We start from the raw sequence: 17,407 nt of genomic DNA on the forward strand, positions 1-17,407 counted from the left end.
AGCTGACAGTTTCAATGAAAAAGAATTTATTTTTTTTTAACTTTTTAATATATGTGTATGTTTGGGTGTTTCTGAAATGGTATTTCCCCTAAGGGCCCCCACTCTCCCACAGTTAGTCTGCTATCCCAAACCTTCTCTGTTTGAGCATAGATTTGCTCTCAAACCCTAAAACCTGAACCAGCAGCATGCACAAACACAGTGTGTGCCCACACCCTTTCAGTAATAGAGCTTTGTAATGCTCCATGTAGATCTTTGTGAAGCACAGGTAAGAAACTTTTTGTTCCCTTTTTGTGTAGAGAACAAACAGACTGACTTAGGATGATTGCAAAATTCAGATTGGAAAGTACTTTTCTGGTCCCTAGTCCAACCTACTGCTCAACACAGGGCCAGCACTGAGGCCAGATGAGGTTGCTCAGTGGGTGTTGAAAGCCTCTGACAGGGACAGCTCAGCCTCTCTCCAGAGCTGGCACTTCTGTTTTGTTCTGCTGTTAGACATGTGTATTGACAGATAAAACATAAGGTGGGTAAAATCTTGTTAAGTAGTGTTACAACTTCCTTGCAGCATTAATCTGCTGCTTGAGAAACTGCAGGCACAGATGAAAACTCTGGATATTCTCATGATGAAAGATAAAAATTAAAGGCAAAAGGCAAGTTACATTTTGGACTGTTAGCTGTGTTATCTTTTAAGTTTTTTTTTAGCCTTAGCTGGAAAAAAACCCATTGCAAGTTTGTTCTTGTTCCTGGCTTGTCCTGCCACATTCTTATTGTGTCTGGAGGAGAAATTCAGAATGTTTTAAATTAGAAGCACAGTATGCAATCAGGGCCTCTAATCAACACTCAGAGATCTCAATATCCATTTTTCCTATAAAACCTGGCTCTGACATCCCCATCATTGGCATAGTTGTGTGTTCTGCCAATACCCATTTTGTCGTAGGTCTGGACAGTGTTAACTCCTGCATTACAAGATGAGATCCCACCCAGAAAGAAGGTGAAAGAAACATAAAAACAGAGGTGCTACTTCATCAGTAAATAATACTTCAGGGTTGCCAGGATAGGCAACCAGGAAAGGTTACTTTTTGTAGATGGGTATAGAACCATAAAACAAATGGGATGGAGAGAGAAGGAGTAGAGCCCATCTATTGCCAGGCTTGCGAGGGTTCCTCAGGGGTGAAGAGATAGATGAGAATCTTGACTCCATGATCAAAAGGCTGGATTTATTATTTTATTATATATATTACATTAAGACTATACTAAGAGGAATAGAGAGAGAAGTTCAGAAGCTGCTATGCTAAGAATAGAAAAGGAATGAAATAATCAAAGGAGCTCTCTCTGATTCTGTCCCAGAGAGAGCTCGGTTTTTGACTGGCCCTTAATTGTAAACATGGAACATGGGCCAATCACAGGTGCACCTGTTGCATTCCACAGCAGCAGATAACCATTGTTTACATTTTGTTGCTGAGGGCACAGCTTCCCAGAAGAGGGAAAAATCCTAAAGAAAGGATTTTTCACAAAAGATGTCTGTGACAGCCACCCTTACTCCTTGCAACTGAAAAATGTCATGGTATTTGCCAGGTTTCAAGAAAAACCTGCTAGAAGGCTAATCTTATTCTTCTGTTCCTTTTAGTGCATGCTAAGGAATATTATTCCACATGAACACAGGGACTGGGATGTGTTTAGCTTTCTGTAGTGCTTACAGCATTATCATGCTTGACTTTATATGTGTGAAGTGTTTCAAAGCTGACAAAACTCAACCTCTGAGGTGCTGTTCCTCTGTCCAAGATGGAGATTTTTTCTGGATTTATCATCCTGTATAAAATCTCTGTGTCTTGTCCTAGGTGCTCTTCAGTGTCCCATGGCTTGCCAAAGTTATGGTACGGTTGCCAGCCTGAAAGTGAGACAGCAACATCACCACACCAGATACCCCACTACTTATCCAGAGCTCTTTGTTGCTTACAGGCTGCTGGTGTTCATTTTGGTCCTCAGTCTCAGGATTTACCTCTTTTGTTACTCTATGGAGAGGACACAAGCACTTCTCATGGCTCAGGCAAAGCCAGCAGATGTCTGAGGTCCCTTTGGACACAGAAGAGGAATGCCAACCCTACTTCCTTGTCTGTCAGAGTCTTAAAAAAACAGCACAGCTGCTCTTGAAAAGGTGACAGTATGCAGAAAGCAGGATTACTGCTGCTTTACTGTTTCCAGGTGCAAGGTGACTGCCCCTCTCCTCCCTAGCTGAATCAAGGGTGGGAAAATCCATTTCCTATAGGGATCTCCCCTTAATCCATGAGGTAGTAAAGCACAAGTCTGAGGGGGCTGGAGCTGTTAGAAAAACAGATCCCATGCATGCAGCAAATGTTTAGGGGTTTTACAGATAAGGCTACAACTTGGCAAACAAGCTAAGCACAAATGTAGGCATGAATAATGAAGCAAGATCCCCCACAACCGAGTCCCCTGTGGTGCATAAAGTATATTTAACCTGATGGTAGTAATTGCAGCCTACAGCATGCTCAGTTTAAAAAGGTGCTTTTTGAAAAAAAAGACTTATTATCTAAATGTGAAATAAGAACAATTAATCTCTTCAATCCCACAGGAGTGCTGGGAAGCAATCATCAGTGTCACAGTGTAAAAGCGGTCTGCTCATGCACTGATGCTCACCCAGGTCCTTCCCTGGTGCTGGGAGCTGACAGCCTGGTCAGCATGGGCTTTAGCCTGGCCAAAGATTTGGTTGAAAAGGCTTAGGGGGTTGCCTTTCAACAGGGTTCCTGCCACTCTTCTGACTCTGCTTCAAAGGAAGAATGAGATTTATGTTTTTAAGAAGGTTGACCATACCTGTGTTAAGCCAAATGCATTCCCATGGTCACTCAGGCTGTCCTTTAGTTCTGTCCCAGCCCTTGAAAGATCACACCAGCAATCAATCACAGCTGGAGCAAGACCCTCACCATTGCCAGCTTTTACCATCTTGGCCTGGTATTTCTCCATGTTCTTCTGCTGTCTTCTCTAAGGCAGGAACTTCTACAACATGACATGCATGACTTTGCCTTTCATTTTAGAATCCAAACCCAGATTTTCTAAAGGTCATTATGGCTGAGCTGACATTTTGAATCCTTCTGAATCTGTTTAGAGTGAAACAAAGACAGATTTAACTAATTTTACTGAAGGATACCTTAGAAATCAATACATGGATGATATAAAAGACTTTTTTCTTCAGATTCAGAGGGCATTTCTCTAGCATGCAGATTGAAAGTGAGGTGAGTCTTGTTTTAAATCTAAGCCTTTGTGTGGATTAGTCCCAGATTTAGTCCCTTTGAATTTATGACTATAGTGGAGAAATGTTCAGAAGTTGATTTTCAGGGAAACTCTCAGTGGAGAGAGAAAAGTAGGTTCAGAGGTTGGATGCACCCAGAAGACTTTTGTTTTTTCTGTGATGGTCTTAAATGTCATCTCAAAGTCAACCCTATTCTCAACATAAACTTATGTGCCCAAGTAGGGTCTTATTTGATTGATTGTGAAAATATCTGCTTGCTTGGCACTGACTGACAGTCAGAGACCAGGATCCATAGGAGGCATGAGCCTGTGCATGGGTGTAAGGGGGGAATGAACAACTGAATTAGTACACAGCTCACACCATCTGCTTTCGCAGTTGTCCCCAAAGCACCAGTTGTGTCAACATTCAGTATGTTCCCATAACACTCTGAACAGCCTAAGAACACGTGCTGGTTTCAGCTGAAACCAGCACAGAGCAGTCTTTACAAGCAGATGTCAGGCCAGTGCAATGTGTGACTCATGCTGTTAAAACGCTTTCAGATCCCTGACTGAAACCCATGGCATCCTTTTGATACTAGTGCAGGTGTTTGTGCTAGCAGATGCAGTCATGGTGTGTATGGCCTGCTCTGGAGGGGATTACCTCTTAGTCATGCTAGCTCATGTGCCTTATGAACTGGTGCTTTGTGCCCAATTCATCTCCCCTAATTACCTAAAACTTAGCTGTCCTGGTCTAAGCTTGTGACTTGGGCTGCCTGCATGGCCAGTGGAGGAAGGCATCTCAAAAAGGCAGGTTTTCTATTCCAAAATTTTTTAAAAGTAAAGAAAAAAAACATGAGAGTCAATTGAAATCCTACACTATTTATTGGCTCCAGCTTGCTTTTCCATAGCTACAAGAAAATAAAACAGAAACATCCTTCAATTACACCCATTAGAATTTATCTGACTTGCAGATTGTTTGACTTGCAATTTATCTGCATTTATCTGTTGTCTTAACACAACATTGCAGAAGGGAAAACACACAAACATCAACTGAGAGGAACATTTCATCTAATGGAATACAGACTTTGGTACAGTGAATCATTTACAAGAATATTAGACAAAGATCACAGACCTGACATGTTTGCTGCAGGATGTCTCCCCACATTCTCAATGCACTTCCTGGAGACAAATGGGCTGTGTATCTGCTGGCAGTGTTCTGGAACAGCTGGCTCAGAGCTCTTCCCACCCCCACTGGTCTTACAAGAAACAGAAACACCTAACAACTTGTGCATCCTCCCAAACACAGCAGGGATTCTGTTCTACAGCAAAAACACAATTATAATTGTAAAAATGAAATAGCTTTTAATTTAATTTTAAGTCCCATTGCTCGGAGCCATGGAGGAGCCTTGTCTGAAAACGGCTGCTCCCCTTCAGTTCTTGGAAGCAGTAACATGCTGACAATGGGAAAATGGGCTTCTGGATTTAATGACATTTTTGCAGGCAAAGATCCAGGAACAATAACACGACCAGAGCTGCAACTGCTCAGCATTCGGATATGCAGAGACTACACCAGGCCCCTGTTGTTATCCCCTCTTGCACAGGAACAACAAAGGTCGGCAGCCCCAAATTAGCAGGCGGTGTTGTTTCCAAGCTGCTGTAGCTGTGCAGCAGTAAGGAAACAGCCGCTGGATGGCAGAGCTCCCGCGGCAGAATCCATCCTGACCCGCTTCTCCCCCACGGCAGATTTTCAGGGTGTGAAATGCCGTTTTGCTCTTTCAGCAGCTCTTTTACATTTTTAGCGGGGGAATTCGTCCCGTATCATGGCACTGAGAGATTCTGTAAGTTTTTGCTGTGCTGTTGATACTTCCCATAGAGAATCAGCTGCACGAAGTCACAGCAGCTCATGCATGGGGCTCTTCAAGTTCACAATTATGACTGAGTGTAAAGAAGGTTGAAAAAGGAAAGTGCATCTGACAGGAAGAAGAATAGAACAGATGTGGCTCAAAACAAGTGACATTTAAAAAAATTCAAAAAGCACTAAAGGTGATTCACAAACCAGTAATCTCCAAATGGCCTGTGCTACTATTCCCTTATTTCTGGGGCAGAAATATAAAGGATGTACTAGTTTGCTTCTTCTGCATCACAGTAATTGAGGCACTCCCACCATGACCAACTTTACTCCCTGCCCCTATTCTCTATACAAACCTCTTTTGCCACACCTGGACAGTTTCACCTGAATTCCCTGGGTCTTTATTTACACTCAGCTAGCTCTTCAGCCTCCATCTAGAGCAACCTGACAGCTCTACTACTGAAATATTTTGTGCCTGTGGTAAGTGTAGGACATCCACCTGTAGTATTTATAACAAGGGTCACAGTGATCCATTCAATATCAGTATTCATGATCCATTAGCAAGCTCTTTATTGATCACAAGAGTCTCAGGGCAGGGACAATTTGGTTTACCCAGAAGCCAGGCTGCAGGGCACTGGGCCAGATCTAGTACCAGCTACTCTTCACTCTTCTCTCATGTGTCTGGCAGGAAGGAAAAATTGCCTCTGGCAATTAAATGGTTCAGGGAAAACATCTGTGGGATAATCTGGTCCTCTATTATGTCATTTATGGCTCAGACATGCAGCTGTGCCTTTTTAGAGTTTGTCTTCATTTCTAGAGGAAAGGTACAAAAATATGCTACCAGGATTTTTATTATTATGACAGGAATCTATAAACCTGGTTTCTGTAACTATGCACACACCCAAACCCCTTTAAAAACTTTGTTAGTTTCTTATCTGAATCAGCTAAGGGGTGGCTGAATAAGCAGGGAATTAAGAAAATAAAACCTGATTTAAGGGACAAAAATGAGTCAAATTTCTCCTTGCCTGCTTTGGAACAAGAAACCTTTCCAGTTCTTGGAAATTGAGTGTTTGTGGAAGACTGAGGGCTGCAGCAGTAGAGTCTCAGGTCAGCTACATTCTCCCTATGTGGGTTTTTTCATGTTCTTGAACATTTCTTCTAATTGCCAATTACCTGAATAAGAAGTGGGTAAGAAATGAGTGATCCTAGTTATGCTTTCAGGGGAGAAACCAGGCTAACACAAGCTTCCCAAGGCAATCAAGCCCATTTGAGCTGGGGGAGGTTACCCAGCCCGTGTTAGGAAGGCACAGTGTGCTGGGACAAGGTCTGTGTCCTGAGGCTGCAAGATGGCCTCATGGGGAAATGCAGGGATTTATAGATGAGTGAGACATGTGAGGAGCTGGCAAAACATGGATGAGACGTGCAGCATGGAAGGGGCAGGCTGCACCTGAGCTGTAACATAGACAACCAGCGTCACTGGAAATTGAAGGGCTTTTACAGGAACATTTCCACTAGAAGCAGGTGAAAACTGACAAATACAGAGGAGTATCTAGTTTGAACTCACGTGATCTGCAAGGTGAACAAGGCTGATGTTCAGTTTACCTCTGAAAAAAACATGAGGGGAATAAACAGCACAATCACAATATGTGAGAAAGACAAAATAAACAGAATACAGTGGCAAGCGCAATATTAAGCAACAAAGCAAAGACAAACTTGCAGGTGTTTTTGTACAGTTGCTAGAGACTTCAAAATCAAGCCAGAACACAAATGCCTGGACCAAATGACAACCCTGACACAGAAGGTGTCTCGGAGTCTCGGTGGAGGCTAGAAAACCAATGAGATACAGCACTGCCAGCCTCAGAGGAACCACTGAGGAGGATGTGGAGGTGTGATGCTGTATGTAGAGGGATGCTCTATGTGAAGGATAAAAATGTTACAGCACAAAAATACAGGAAAAGAAAAGCACCCTAAAAACCTGTGGGTGGAAATCCCAGTTGCTATTGATAAAAATGCTGTAGTAGGACTGTACTATTCTTTTTCAGTTCTGTGACAGCGGTCAGTGAGGCCAGAGGAGCAGTAAATGTGGGATGGTGGCATGAGTGGGAGCCTGCACACTGGCTGGATCAGTGCCTCATCACGAGGAGGTGCAGAAGCAGAATTTTTGGTTGCAATAAATCCTGGCTTCTAGGAGGAGCTGGTTAAGGAACTGACAGAAACAAATGGTAGAGAGAGGCACAAGGATTTTGTGGAGGCATAGAATGTAAGAAAATAAAGATTGTGCAGAAGGCAGTCTCACACCTGAGGAGTTGCAGCTGTACTAATCACCAAAGATTAGGAACAGGCCTGCCCTTAATAGGTCACAGCTGTGTCCAATAAGATGAGTGCTACAAAAGAGTGGGTTAGTTGGGTGAGAGGAGATCTGGGGTTTTGTTGGTTGTGCTGTGAAGGAGTCAGGGCTGCAATGAGATGCCCATGAGAAATCACCAAGAAGGTATGGGAGCTTCACAATAAGATGACAATAGGATTTTGTTTGAGGGATGTTGGTGGGAAACTACTCTGAGGTTGCAATCCTACAATGTGATCTCTTTTAACACTGAAATAGGAAAAAGCAGGCCATGTGCATCCAATCTGGGAGTATTCAGTTTCCAGGAAGGCAATTAAATAACCTAAGGCAAGCATTAGAAACAGTCACCCCTGGCTGCAGCACTGGCTCCATGGGGATCCCTAGGACCACAGGCTGGTGCCTGTCCTGGGCAGTGGAAGAGGCTCTGTCCTGGCTAGGAAATCCCAGCACAGTTTTGGAATGAGTAACAAAGCAGAACAAACACAGTTATTCAGCACTGCCTTCATGTGCTGGTGTTTCCCTTTGTTTTCTGCATATCTTGGAGATAGGCACGGGCACGTGGCTCAAACAGATCCAGCTGCAGCATTTGGAATCAGCCATCAGAACAATCTGCTCTCCCACGTAGCTTAGGGCTCTGACACAACAGGGACTTTGATTTGACAGTGTTTTCCTGCTGCTTCAGTTACTGCTGAAAGAGGGGATTTAATTGGTCCCTCTGCCTGGTTTCTATGAAAACCAGTCACTGCAGCTCCATTCTCCAGGCAGATCCCTGCCTGAGCCACGGAGGGATCAGCCCATGCCACCTGCAGCTTAACTAGTTGATGAGAGAAAAAAACTCCACCTCACACTTGCTCTTTACTGTAGGAAGCGCATTTAAATAAATTTCCCAGTAGTAACATCAGTTGTAAAACCAAATCACAGGTTCCCGACAAAGAAGGTTTTTCTTCCCAGTCTGCAATTTGTTTTCCATTTGCTGACTGCTGATTCTGATTCAGCAGTGTTAACTTGGAAAGGTCCTTAAACAACACCTATTGCATTTTCCCTCTCTGCAAAACATGACTGCAAAGAGAGCAGGTTTAGATTAGCTATTAGGAAGAAATTCTTTACTGTGAGTGTGGTGAGGCCCTGGAATAAGTTGTCTAGAGAAGCTGTGGATGCCCCATCTTTGGAAGTGTTCAAGACCAGATTGGATGGAGCCCTGAGCAACCTGCTCTAATGGGAAGTGTTCCTACCTATGGAAGGGGAGTTGGAACTTGGTGATCTTTAAGGTCCTTTCAAACTCAAACCATTTTGTGATTATACATGATGTACAGCAACTTTTACATGTTGGTCTTGAATGTTGTTTAAAACACCCAGGAAGTGTTTACATTACTTCATTATCCTGAAAGTTTTTTTAAGTATCCAACAAATCTGCTGCTAAACTCACTGCTATTTGTCTTACCCTCAAGGGGAATGGAAGCTGCTAGGTCCTTGCCCTTGTTTCTTTTGTATATTAGAAAATCATAACTATGTACTTTCTCTCTCTCTCTTTTTTTTTTTTTTTTTGGGGGGGGTTGAGGGGAAGATCTAATTCCTTATTTCCACAGGCTGTACTTTCCATCAGGGTTTTGATTGTCCTGAGCATATTTTTGTTGGTGCAACAGCCTCAAGCACTGTTGCCCAGCCTCACTGACTGACAGCTGAATAGCTGAGAGAAGAGTTACCCCAGGTGCTTCACACACAGTGCTGTAACAAAGATAACCTCACAAATGAGATATTCCTTCTTTTTGATTTCTTCTGCGTTTGGCTTCAACTTTGCTTCCCACCAGGATCCCCAGCCCTTTCTGTGGGATGGTTGCTCACCTCCTACACTGCTGCTTGACCTCATCGAGTGTTTTGCACCTGTGTTTATGGATTCCTGTGTTTGGTTCCTAACAGGTTTTCACAGTTTCTAACCACAATGGAACACTCCTGTTCCCTTTCCATGTAGCCCATGGTTAGATAGCTCACGTCCTCCATTCATTTTCTGACTGCAAATTTCAGAGACACTGCTGTAGGACAGACTTGTGTATCTCCACTTGGAAATCTCATGAGTTTGGCCAGAAGCTGCTGCTAACCAGTGCTTTTTCCACTTATTTTAAAGCCCTTCACATATGAGGGCAATTCATATTTCTGCTGAAAGCATTATTGACCTCATGATATGGCACAACCATGGTTTCTCTCTTGGCCATTTACCCAGTTAAACATTTTAATTGATCTGAGATGGTTTTTCCCTGCCAAGCCAGGCTGCCAGCACCCTCCTGACAGCTTCTTGCTGCTGTTGTCCCACAGGATCTCTTGAAGGAACCATTCAATCCTTTAGTCTAGCACCTTCTCCATTGTTTCAGGCAGGTGTCTTGGTCTTTGATTCCCTGGACCTTTTATTCCCCCTCTGATTTGGTTTTTCTCTTTCCTTTCCTGTGCTTCTGCTTTTTCTGAAATGTTACTTGGTAATTTGCTTTGCAAGATGTCTGTTGTTTTGGGGTTTTATTTCAATAGGCCATGGGTCAAAAGCGTGACCAAGAGTGCGACTGCAGCTGCTCTGTCTACATCAGGCAGAAAAGGAGCTTCCAGCAACATGGACAGAGGTTACCAGAAATGATCAGAGAGGAGCAACAATCTGAACTCATGATTTGTCAGGAAACCTTTTGTTAAATCTTAAGGCATCATGCTACTGTTAATCTTTCATTGTTTATTTGCTCCTTCCTACCATTTTATCAAGCTTCACCTAATTTTCTGCAGAGATTTCCTGTATTTTCTGCAAAGTGCTGATACCCTAAAACAAAATTTGGACCAAAATATGGAATTTCCATAACTTGGAATTTTAAATAGACTTTAAAATCTAAATAATCCTTTGTGGTGATGCTGCACTACTCAGCAGGCAGGTCTGCAGGCCCTTGGGTGTTGCTACCACAATGTGAAGCAGCAGCTTCATAGCTTCAAATTGGACTCCTGAGGAGCTCAGAGATCTGCAGGGTTGGCAGCACCAATAGTGGTGACAAGGAGCTTCTGGCAGCAACTGGGGATGATGTGAAGGCAACCAAAGAAAGCTCCACTCTTGTTCACCCTTGGAACTCAAGCCCCAGCTTTGTACACAAAGTCAGCAATGAGATTCCCTGCCCCATGTGAAATTTATACTGATCTACCAAAAATTCATTCTTAGGCTTTACATAAGAGGTTTATGTAACATAGGTTTACATAACATAATGCACCAAAGGCTTCATCCTGTGAATTTTACATAGGTAATGTTAAGTAGACAACAATGTGATACATGTCATAAGTTTGTGTTACAAAGTAATTATTTTAGTAAAATTATATTAATATAGTGCAGATTTCATTAAGGACTAATTTCAATATCTGTGTTGCTCAACACTGAACTGTTTATGGTAGTCTTAAAAAAGAAATCAGTGACATTTGCGACAACATAGGGTTCCCTCTGGTCTCCAGAGGTGATAAAATTAATTTGCTTGTAATGTATGTTAATCATGCAGAGTCCTTGCCTTGGTGGTAAGCAGATGAGGGACTGGCAAGACAAGGGGCACAGTGTTAAAAGTGCTCTGCTGGCAAAAGCTGCCTCCAGTCCAGCTCTCATGCTGCCAGTGTTGACCCTGCCTGGCAGCCCAGGCACAGGCACAGCACTGCCCCTTGCTGCCAGACAAGGGCTGCCAGGAACATCACTGCTGCATCAGCAATGGTGGCAGCTGGAAGAAAAGTACTCTGACGCCTTCAAAATGGTTATTTGAAAGGCTAAATGTGAACATTCCTATTACCATGTTCACAAGTTTGGGTCAGCAGCCAGACTCAAGCCCAGCTCTTCTGACCTATCCAGTCTGCAGCACCATTATCCTCTCTCTGTTCTCAAACTGAGTTTTAGACCCCTTCCAAGAGCAGTGAATGGGGTTATTTACTCAAGCTGTACCCACAGCTACCCACTGAGTCCCATGAAACTGAAAAAAATAAACATTGGGATTTAACATTTATCTTTATTTCTGTCTTATTCTCATTATTATTATCTAATTAATAAGTTGGCACCAAGAGACCCATCCACTTTCAAACAGACCAGAGCTCATTCACTTCTATTAGAAACTGGGATTCCTGGCACAGGGACAGATGCTGAAATGCTTTTAAATTTGGAGGAACCTCAGCATAAATATGCCAAAGTTAAAACAGGAAAGGCTGTGGAGTTTTTTACCAAAACTATTGCTGTGATATGGCTCCTGGTGTGGGTACGTATGGGGCTGACTCCTGCTCCAAGGGCTGCTCACTGATGGAAAGCTGCTCATTTTGCCTGCTCTGGCATTTGCAGTATTTTCCATATAGATGCCACGATGAGGTCCCCAGCTGCACCATGGCCATGGATTCAGGAGACCAACCAAAGATGTTTAATATTGTTCCCCTGAAGGTTGGCTACAGGAACACTCAGCTACTGCAGAGAAGTCTCTTCATTGCTCCTTAGCCAGCAGCACCAAGGCAAGGAACACAGGATATTCATGCCCTGCTTTGGCCATGGAGAGGAAAGAAGGTGGATGCAGATGGGAGGAGCGCAGCTGATGCCCAAGGAGACCTGTTTGTGTCCACGTCTGGGAGATGCACAAACAGCCCTGGGGTGCAGCTTTAGCAGGAAGAGTCACCTTCCTCACTCAAAATTTAAACATTGCTGATGTGTCCCCATCTGCCTTTCAAAGGCCCTGAGCTGGTGGAATCTCATCCCTGGGGATGTCCTGCAAGTCAGTTCTGAGCTTGCCCATCAGTGAGCAGGGGGCTGGGATTTGCTGAAGCGAGCAAGGTGACATTGGCAATGCCACCAGCATCGGTCCTGCCAGGAGACCTGAGGAACTGCTCTGGGTACTACAGCACTGGGCTGTAGTGGGTACTACATCACTGCTGGGCCAGTCTGCAGAGGGGAGGCTCCGTGGTGGGGTGGGTTTGAGACCTAGAACCCATTTCTTTTAAAGTACTGGGCTCTCCTAATCACGCTGTTGACGTAGTTGTAGTCGCTGCTGCATGGGTCTGCCTCGTAGACCTGGACGTTGCCCATTCTGGCATGGTAGGTGCAGATTCCCCCTGGAAAGAGTTAAGAAGAAGTTGTTATGGGCTTGTAAGTAAGAAATAGGGATTTAAGAGCAAAAATTTGTAGCAAAAAACCACCATGCATCTCATCAAACAGGAACTGCTTGACAAAGTGCCAATTGTGCATTATTGTTGAAAAGTGACTGATTTTGTAAAATCTTTATTGCTGTAGTGAAGGAGGCCATGACTCTCTCCAAATGCAGGTGGAAATGGAACACTGTTACCAGGAAAGGGTGTAATCAGAGGAAAGGAAGGGCAGTAGCAGAGCAAGGAAGGGAGAGTAAGAAATAGCATAGGGTGAACAAACCAGCACACAGCACAGACTACAAGGAAACCTGGATGCAATCTTCCTGGACACAACAGGTTGCCACAATAACTCTGTTGTGTTGTGATGCCTCAGTTTCTGCATTCTCCAGTGACTTTTCTTTAGTTGCTTTCTATCTTATTTATCCATCTAACAGCCATTTCTCATTGCCAGATTGCCAGTCTGCTGGTCTGGTACTGCTTCTGTTGAACTAGAAAACTTTGGTTCTGGTTGTTATTTTGGGGCTTTGGGGTTTTTTTTTTTTTTTTTTTTTTTTGTAAGAGATGCTGTAAAATCTGCCAGATTGATGCTCCTTTTCCCTTAAAAGTGACACCAACAAGCACACAGCACTCCCATCAGTCGGTCTGTCCCTCCCTAGTACAAAGCCCATTCCGTACCTCTCAGCTGCCGGTCCCAGGACCAGGTAGGATGTCTTGCCCGTACTTCATTAATGGAAAGAACCAGGATATTTGAGCACTGATTTATGTGTTCTTCACTATCCCACGTCACAGAAGGTTGCACTTGCTGCCTGCTGATCTAGGAAAGACAAGCAAGAAAACGGGTTTCCCTCTGAATGCCTCCCCCTCTTCGTTGCCCTCCCAGGCTTTGACTCATTGAATGACCTTATTCAGGACAGCCTTGGATACAGAGGGATGGCAATAAAGTGCTCTTTCAAACACAGAACGGTGATTTGCTGAGATAAAGCCCTGGGGTGTGCACTACATTGCTATTGCTCATGCTTGTCGCCCTGCAGTACCTGCATCAGGCCGTACTTCTGGCGCGCGCGGTCCCAGCCGTTGTCCAGGAGCAGGCCCACGCGGCTCTCCTGGGACATGATGGCACCGATGAGTGCTGGATCCAAGCACAGGTTTCTGGCTACTCTCTTAATTGGGATCTCGTATCTCCTCAGGCGTGGCAGGTCTGCCTCAGCCGTCCTCCGTATCATGGCATATCCTGCTGCATAGGAAAAGGCAGACTTACACACAGCCCTGCCCAAACCCCTGGCTTCCCCGTGAGCAGGTGTGTCAAAGGAGTACTCAAGTGTTCAAGAAATCGCATCTACATCAAGTTGGGCAGTAGGGTTTGAGGAACAAGCACAGCTCTATTGGCTCTAACTATGGCCAGGGAGCTGCTGTTCCACTACCCAAGGATGGCCAGGAAAACAGGGAGGCTTCTTAGGAGGTGGAATGCATGGTCCTCTTCTTCTGCTGCACCTCTGTTTTGCAGTGTGATGTCATGGTTTGCCTCAGATACCCCAGGTTCCTCCCTGATAATTCCCTGCCAGGTGTGTCAATCATCCCTCCTTTCCACACCCTGACCCCTGCTGAGCGCTGTCTGTCAGTCCTGGCATTCCAGAAGGGCATCAAATGATTGGCAGAATTAAAAAGATGCCTTTCACCCCTGGAGAGACATTGGGCCATCCAGGTGTCATTCATCTCCTGAGACTTCCCCCCTACCTGGCTGGTGGTCCCTCGTGCCCCTTCCCTCCCACTCTCCCCGGGTTAAAAGGAAAAGCAACCACACAGTTCAGAGTCCTGTTGGAGCTGTTATTGCATTCAGAGGCCTGTGTGCCAGGAATAAAGCTCTGGATCGAAACCCTCCATCAGAACCAACTCCTTTCCTTCATCCTCGCCTTAAAGTTCTCTGCCAAGGTAAACCTGAGCTCCTGCATGCCTGGACTTGTCCTAAGCGCCCAGCTGCAGCATCCAGCTAGCCAAAGGTGTCTCTGAGGTGAAACCACCACAGTTGCTGCCTTTTGGTCAAGCAGCAAGGGTCAGACGAGCCCAGGCACATTCCATCTGGCTATATTGGTATTATTCCAATACCTCTGGAGTCAGAGAAGTGAAGTTTCAAAATGGATTTGAAAAAATTGAAGGGTGTGTTACTACAGATTGTCCACATTGCAGTAACAGCTATGTTCTATCTCTAGAAAGTGGGGGCTTTTTAAAAGAAAATTTGGAACAGTTTGGAAACAAGCAAGCAGGTTCATATCTATGCTTGAACTCTCACAGTCAGGTGTCTTCCCTGGAAAAGCCTACATCCAAGAAACATGGAGATATCAGCAGTAGGAATGTGACACAGTCAGCTCTGTGCTCACACCAGGCAGTAACTGCAGGCAAGAAAGAGAGAAACGTGAAGCACTGGCCAGCTCAGCCAACATGCCAGCACTCAGGACATGCTCTGTGTATCCTACCCTGGGAGCAGACAAGCCCTGGGGCTTAGTGAGGAGGCTGATGCTAAAGTCCTGGCTGATGAAGAGGCTGTTTTAACTGAAAAGAGGTGGTACTATTTCCTTTTGCTTTGAGGCCAAAGATCTTGATTTGGGACATGAAGTTTGTCCTTCCACTTCCCATCAGGTCTGGAGGCTTCACCTGCTCTTTTGGGAGAGGAAGTGTTGCTTTCTCCCTTTTGGCAGTTTGAATAGCTGCACCACATTTAGTTTGGCAATGGCAGGAGGTAAGGCATCTCTCTGTCAGGTACAAACAAGTTGACAAATCAAGCAGTGAATGATACATACCACAGTCAGAGGCTCTTACAGGTGTACAGGAGATCGTGGGGGCTTGAAGAGCACTTATATCACCATAGCAACTGTAACTCAGGGATGGAGCTGAAATATGAAACAGAAGTGTTTGAACACAGAAGGTCTCAGAGCAGTATTGTTCAAGTCAAGCATGAGAGAGCCCAGGCCTGCAACCCACATCCCCTTGTGCTGGCCCTGCTTGTGTGGGGTCCACTGGTCTCCATCAGTAATGTTATCAAAGAAAGGTGGAGAACAGAAATTGGCTCTTTTCTAGTTGAATATTGAAGCAAATGGATGTAATGACTGTTTAGGTGAACATGCACCTGCCCTGTTAGGTCTAGAGGCTGGTGTGGGAGAGGAGAACCAGAGCCTCTGCATTTATTTCAGAGGGCAGTTCTCATCCAATGCCCCTCAGCCACTCAGATGATGGCTGGTGGTCACTGAGCACCCTGGCTGGGATTGTCTGCTGTGTCCCTTGATAACCTGGTGAAGAATTAATTCAGGAGAATGCTTGCCTCAGTCTGGGAAAATTTCTCTATTTCCCTAGTAGCTGAGGGACAAATAGCCACCATGAAACAGATTGCCACTTTTGTGAGACCATTTCTGAGAAGGCAGAGAGATTGGATAAGGTTAGCTGGGGAAACCAAGAGGAGACATGGCTGTGACTCCCTTGGCTTCAGTCTCATCCTGCAGATGGTCTGCTTTAAAAGGCACATGTGGGCAGCAAGCAGCCTCATACAGCAGCTGAGGACCTTCAGCCACACCAGATCTTACAGGGCCATGCAGGAAGGGAACCTCAGGCCTACTGCACTTCCGCTCCAAGGCCCTTCCACAAACAATTCCCAGTCTGCTTTTGACAGCAACCCAAACCTGTCTTACCAACAAGGGCTGAAAGACCCAGCAACAGCAGTGCAGGGATCATGGTGATGGCTCTCCTCAGCTGTCCCAGGAGACCTGGAAACACATGGTTTGCAAAACATGAAGAAATGACTGATGATTTTCAGCAGCACTCTAGCAAAGTTGGCATACCAAAAGCTTCCACCCTGAGGCACCAGACAGGGATGGCATTAGCTGAAGAGGAGTTGGGCAGCAGAGGAACTTTTTCCATTTAGGGAGGTTGGGACCAGGGTTGGTTCCCTGGACTAGCAGGGGCCTTTTTTAGCCCCTGTCATTTGTCATTGCTTGCTCATACAGCCCCTCCTGAAGGCCTATAGTGTGTCTTTATGATGAGCACATCCACTAACTTTGCTTTAATTTTATAGGTGTTTGAAGTCTAATGTGCTATACAGTGCACACAACCCCTGCCTCCCTGTTCAAAAAGGATTTTTTCTTGGCTCTTGGAAAAACTTGTTATCAAAAATCAAGAACTATGATCCTTAATACTCTGCTAAGAACATGCAAGGCAACTCCAACATTTATCTGGTGAAATAATAATTCTCTGTGTGATACTGGCAGATAACCACTTTACTAATAAATGTGTATATTGTGCCTATTAATAAAATTCCAAAATATCATCAGATGATAGCTATCAAATGCAAAAAAAAATTGACTGCATTTGCCTTGCTGATGAACACATTTAAACTGAGCACCTTTTATGGCTTACACATATTTGGGGTTTTTTTTCCCAAGAAGATTTCACAAAATACACCACGAATCTTGTAGGCAATTCACACTAATCCTGTTTGGCATTATCAGTTAAATATTAAAACATTAAAACATTATTAGTTTTAATAGCATGTGACCATTTCTCTAGAGTGCATTTCTACTGCAAACCAGATTATATGGATGCAGAAAAACAAATAATCCACCAGTACCATTGGAAAGACTCTCTTGTCCTGACTAAGCTTTTTCAGGCCAGCAATGCCCATGGCCAGATCAGGGTACACCCAGTAGCTCTGTTTGAGCTCTAACACTAAGGCTAAGTATTCACAAGCCCAGATAAATACAGTTTGATACAACACCTATGAAATCCATCTGTGTCCCCATTGAAAGCTACAGGATGTAGCTGTTTCCACACGCAGGAATTTTTTTCACTCCACTCCCATCACAAAAACCTCACAG

The 17,407-nt window shown here is 44.5% G+C and overlaps 2 protein-coding genes across 2 annotated transcripts; both read right to left on the bottom strand.

The window, feature by feature from the left end:
- Nucleotides 1–846: 846 nt before the first annotated feature.
- Nucleotides 847–4,417, bottom strand: LYG2 (lysozyme g2). The gene is given in 6 exon segments (XM_063150345.1): nt 847–979; nt 1,755–1,799; nt 1,801–1,885; nt 1,997–2,009; nt 2,827–3,110; nt 4,373–4,417. Coding segments are annotated over 5 exon segments (426 nt in total). The 5' UTR covers nt 2,977–3,110; nt 4,373–4,417.
- A 6,997-nt stretch (nt 4,418–11,414) lies between these two features.
- Nucleotides 11,415–16,297, bottom strand: LOC134415228 (lysozyme g-like). Its single transcript, XM_063150520.1, has 5 exons — nt 16,226–16,297; nt 15,344–15,433; nt 13,583–13,782; nt 13,224–13,362; nt 11,415–12,515 (listed from the first exon to the last, which is right to left on the bottom strand). The coding sequence occupies exons 1-5, from the start codon at nt 16,266–16,268 to the stop codon at nt 12,385–12,387; spliced, it is 603 nt and encodes a 200-aa protein (XP_063006590.1). The 5' UTR covers nt 16,269–16,297; the 3' UTR covers nt 11,415–12,384.
- Between the last annotated feature and the right edge of the window lie 1,110 nt (nt 16,298–17,407).

The sequence above is a fragment of the Melospiza melodia genome, chromosome 2, assembly GCF_035770615.1.
Source record: "Melospiza melodia melodia isolate bMelMel2 chromosome 2, bMelMel2.pri, whole genome shotgun sequence".
Taxonomy (NCBI): Eukaryota; Metazoa; Chordata; class Aves; order Passeriformes; family Passerellidae; genus Melospiza; species Melospiza melodia.

What these genes read in the sequence shown, in the direction of transcription:
- LOC134415228 (XM_063150520.1), bottom strand. Translation starts at nt 16,268, where the DNA reads ATGATCCCTGCACTGCTGTTGCTGGGTCTTTCAGCCCTTGTTG. An exon ending in AGAAGTACGGCCTGATGCAG is followed by an intron (nt 13,363 to 13,582) that starts GTACTGCAGGGC and finishes TGTCTTTCCTAG; the next exon opens with ATCAGCAGGCAGCAAGTGCA. An exon ending in CTGGGACCGGCAGCTGAGAG is followed by an intron (nt 12,516 to 13,223) that starts GTACGGAATGGG and finishes AACTCTTTCCAG; the next exon opens with GGGGAATCTGCACCTACCAT.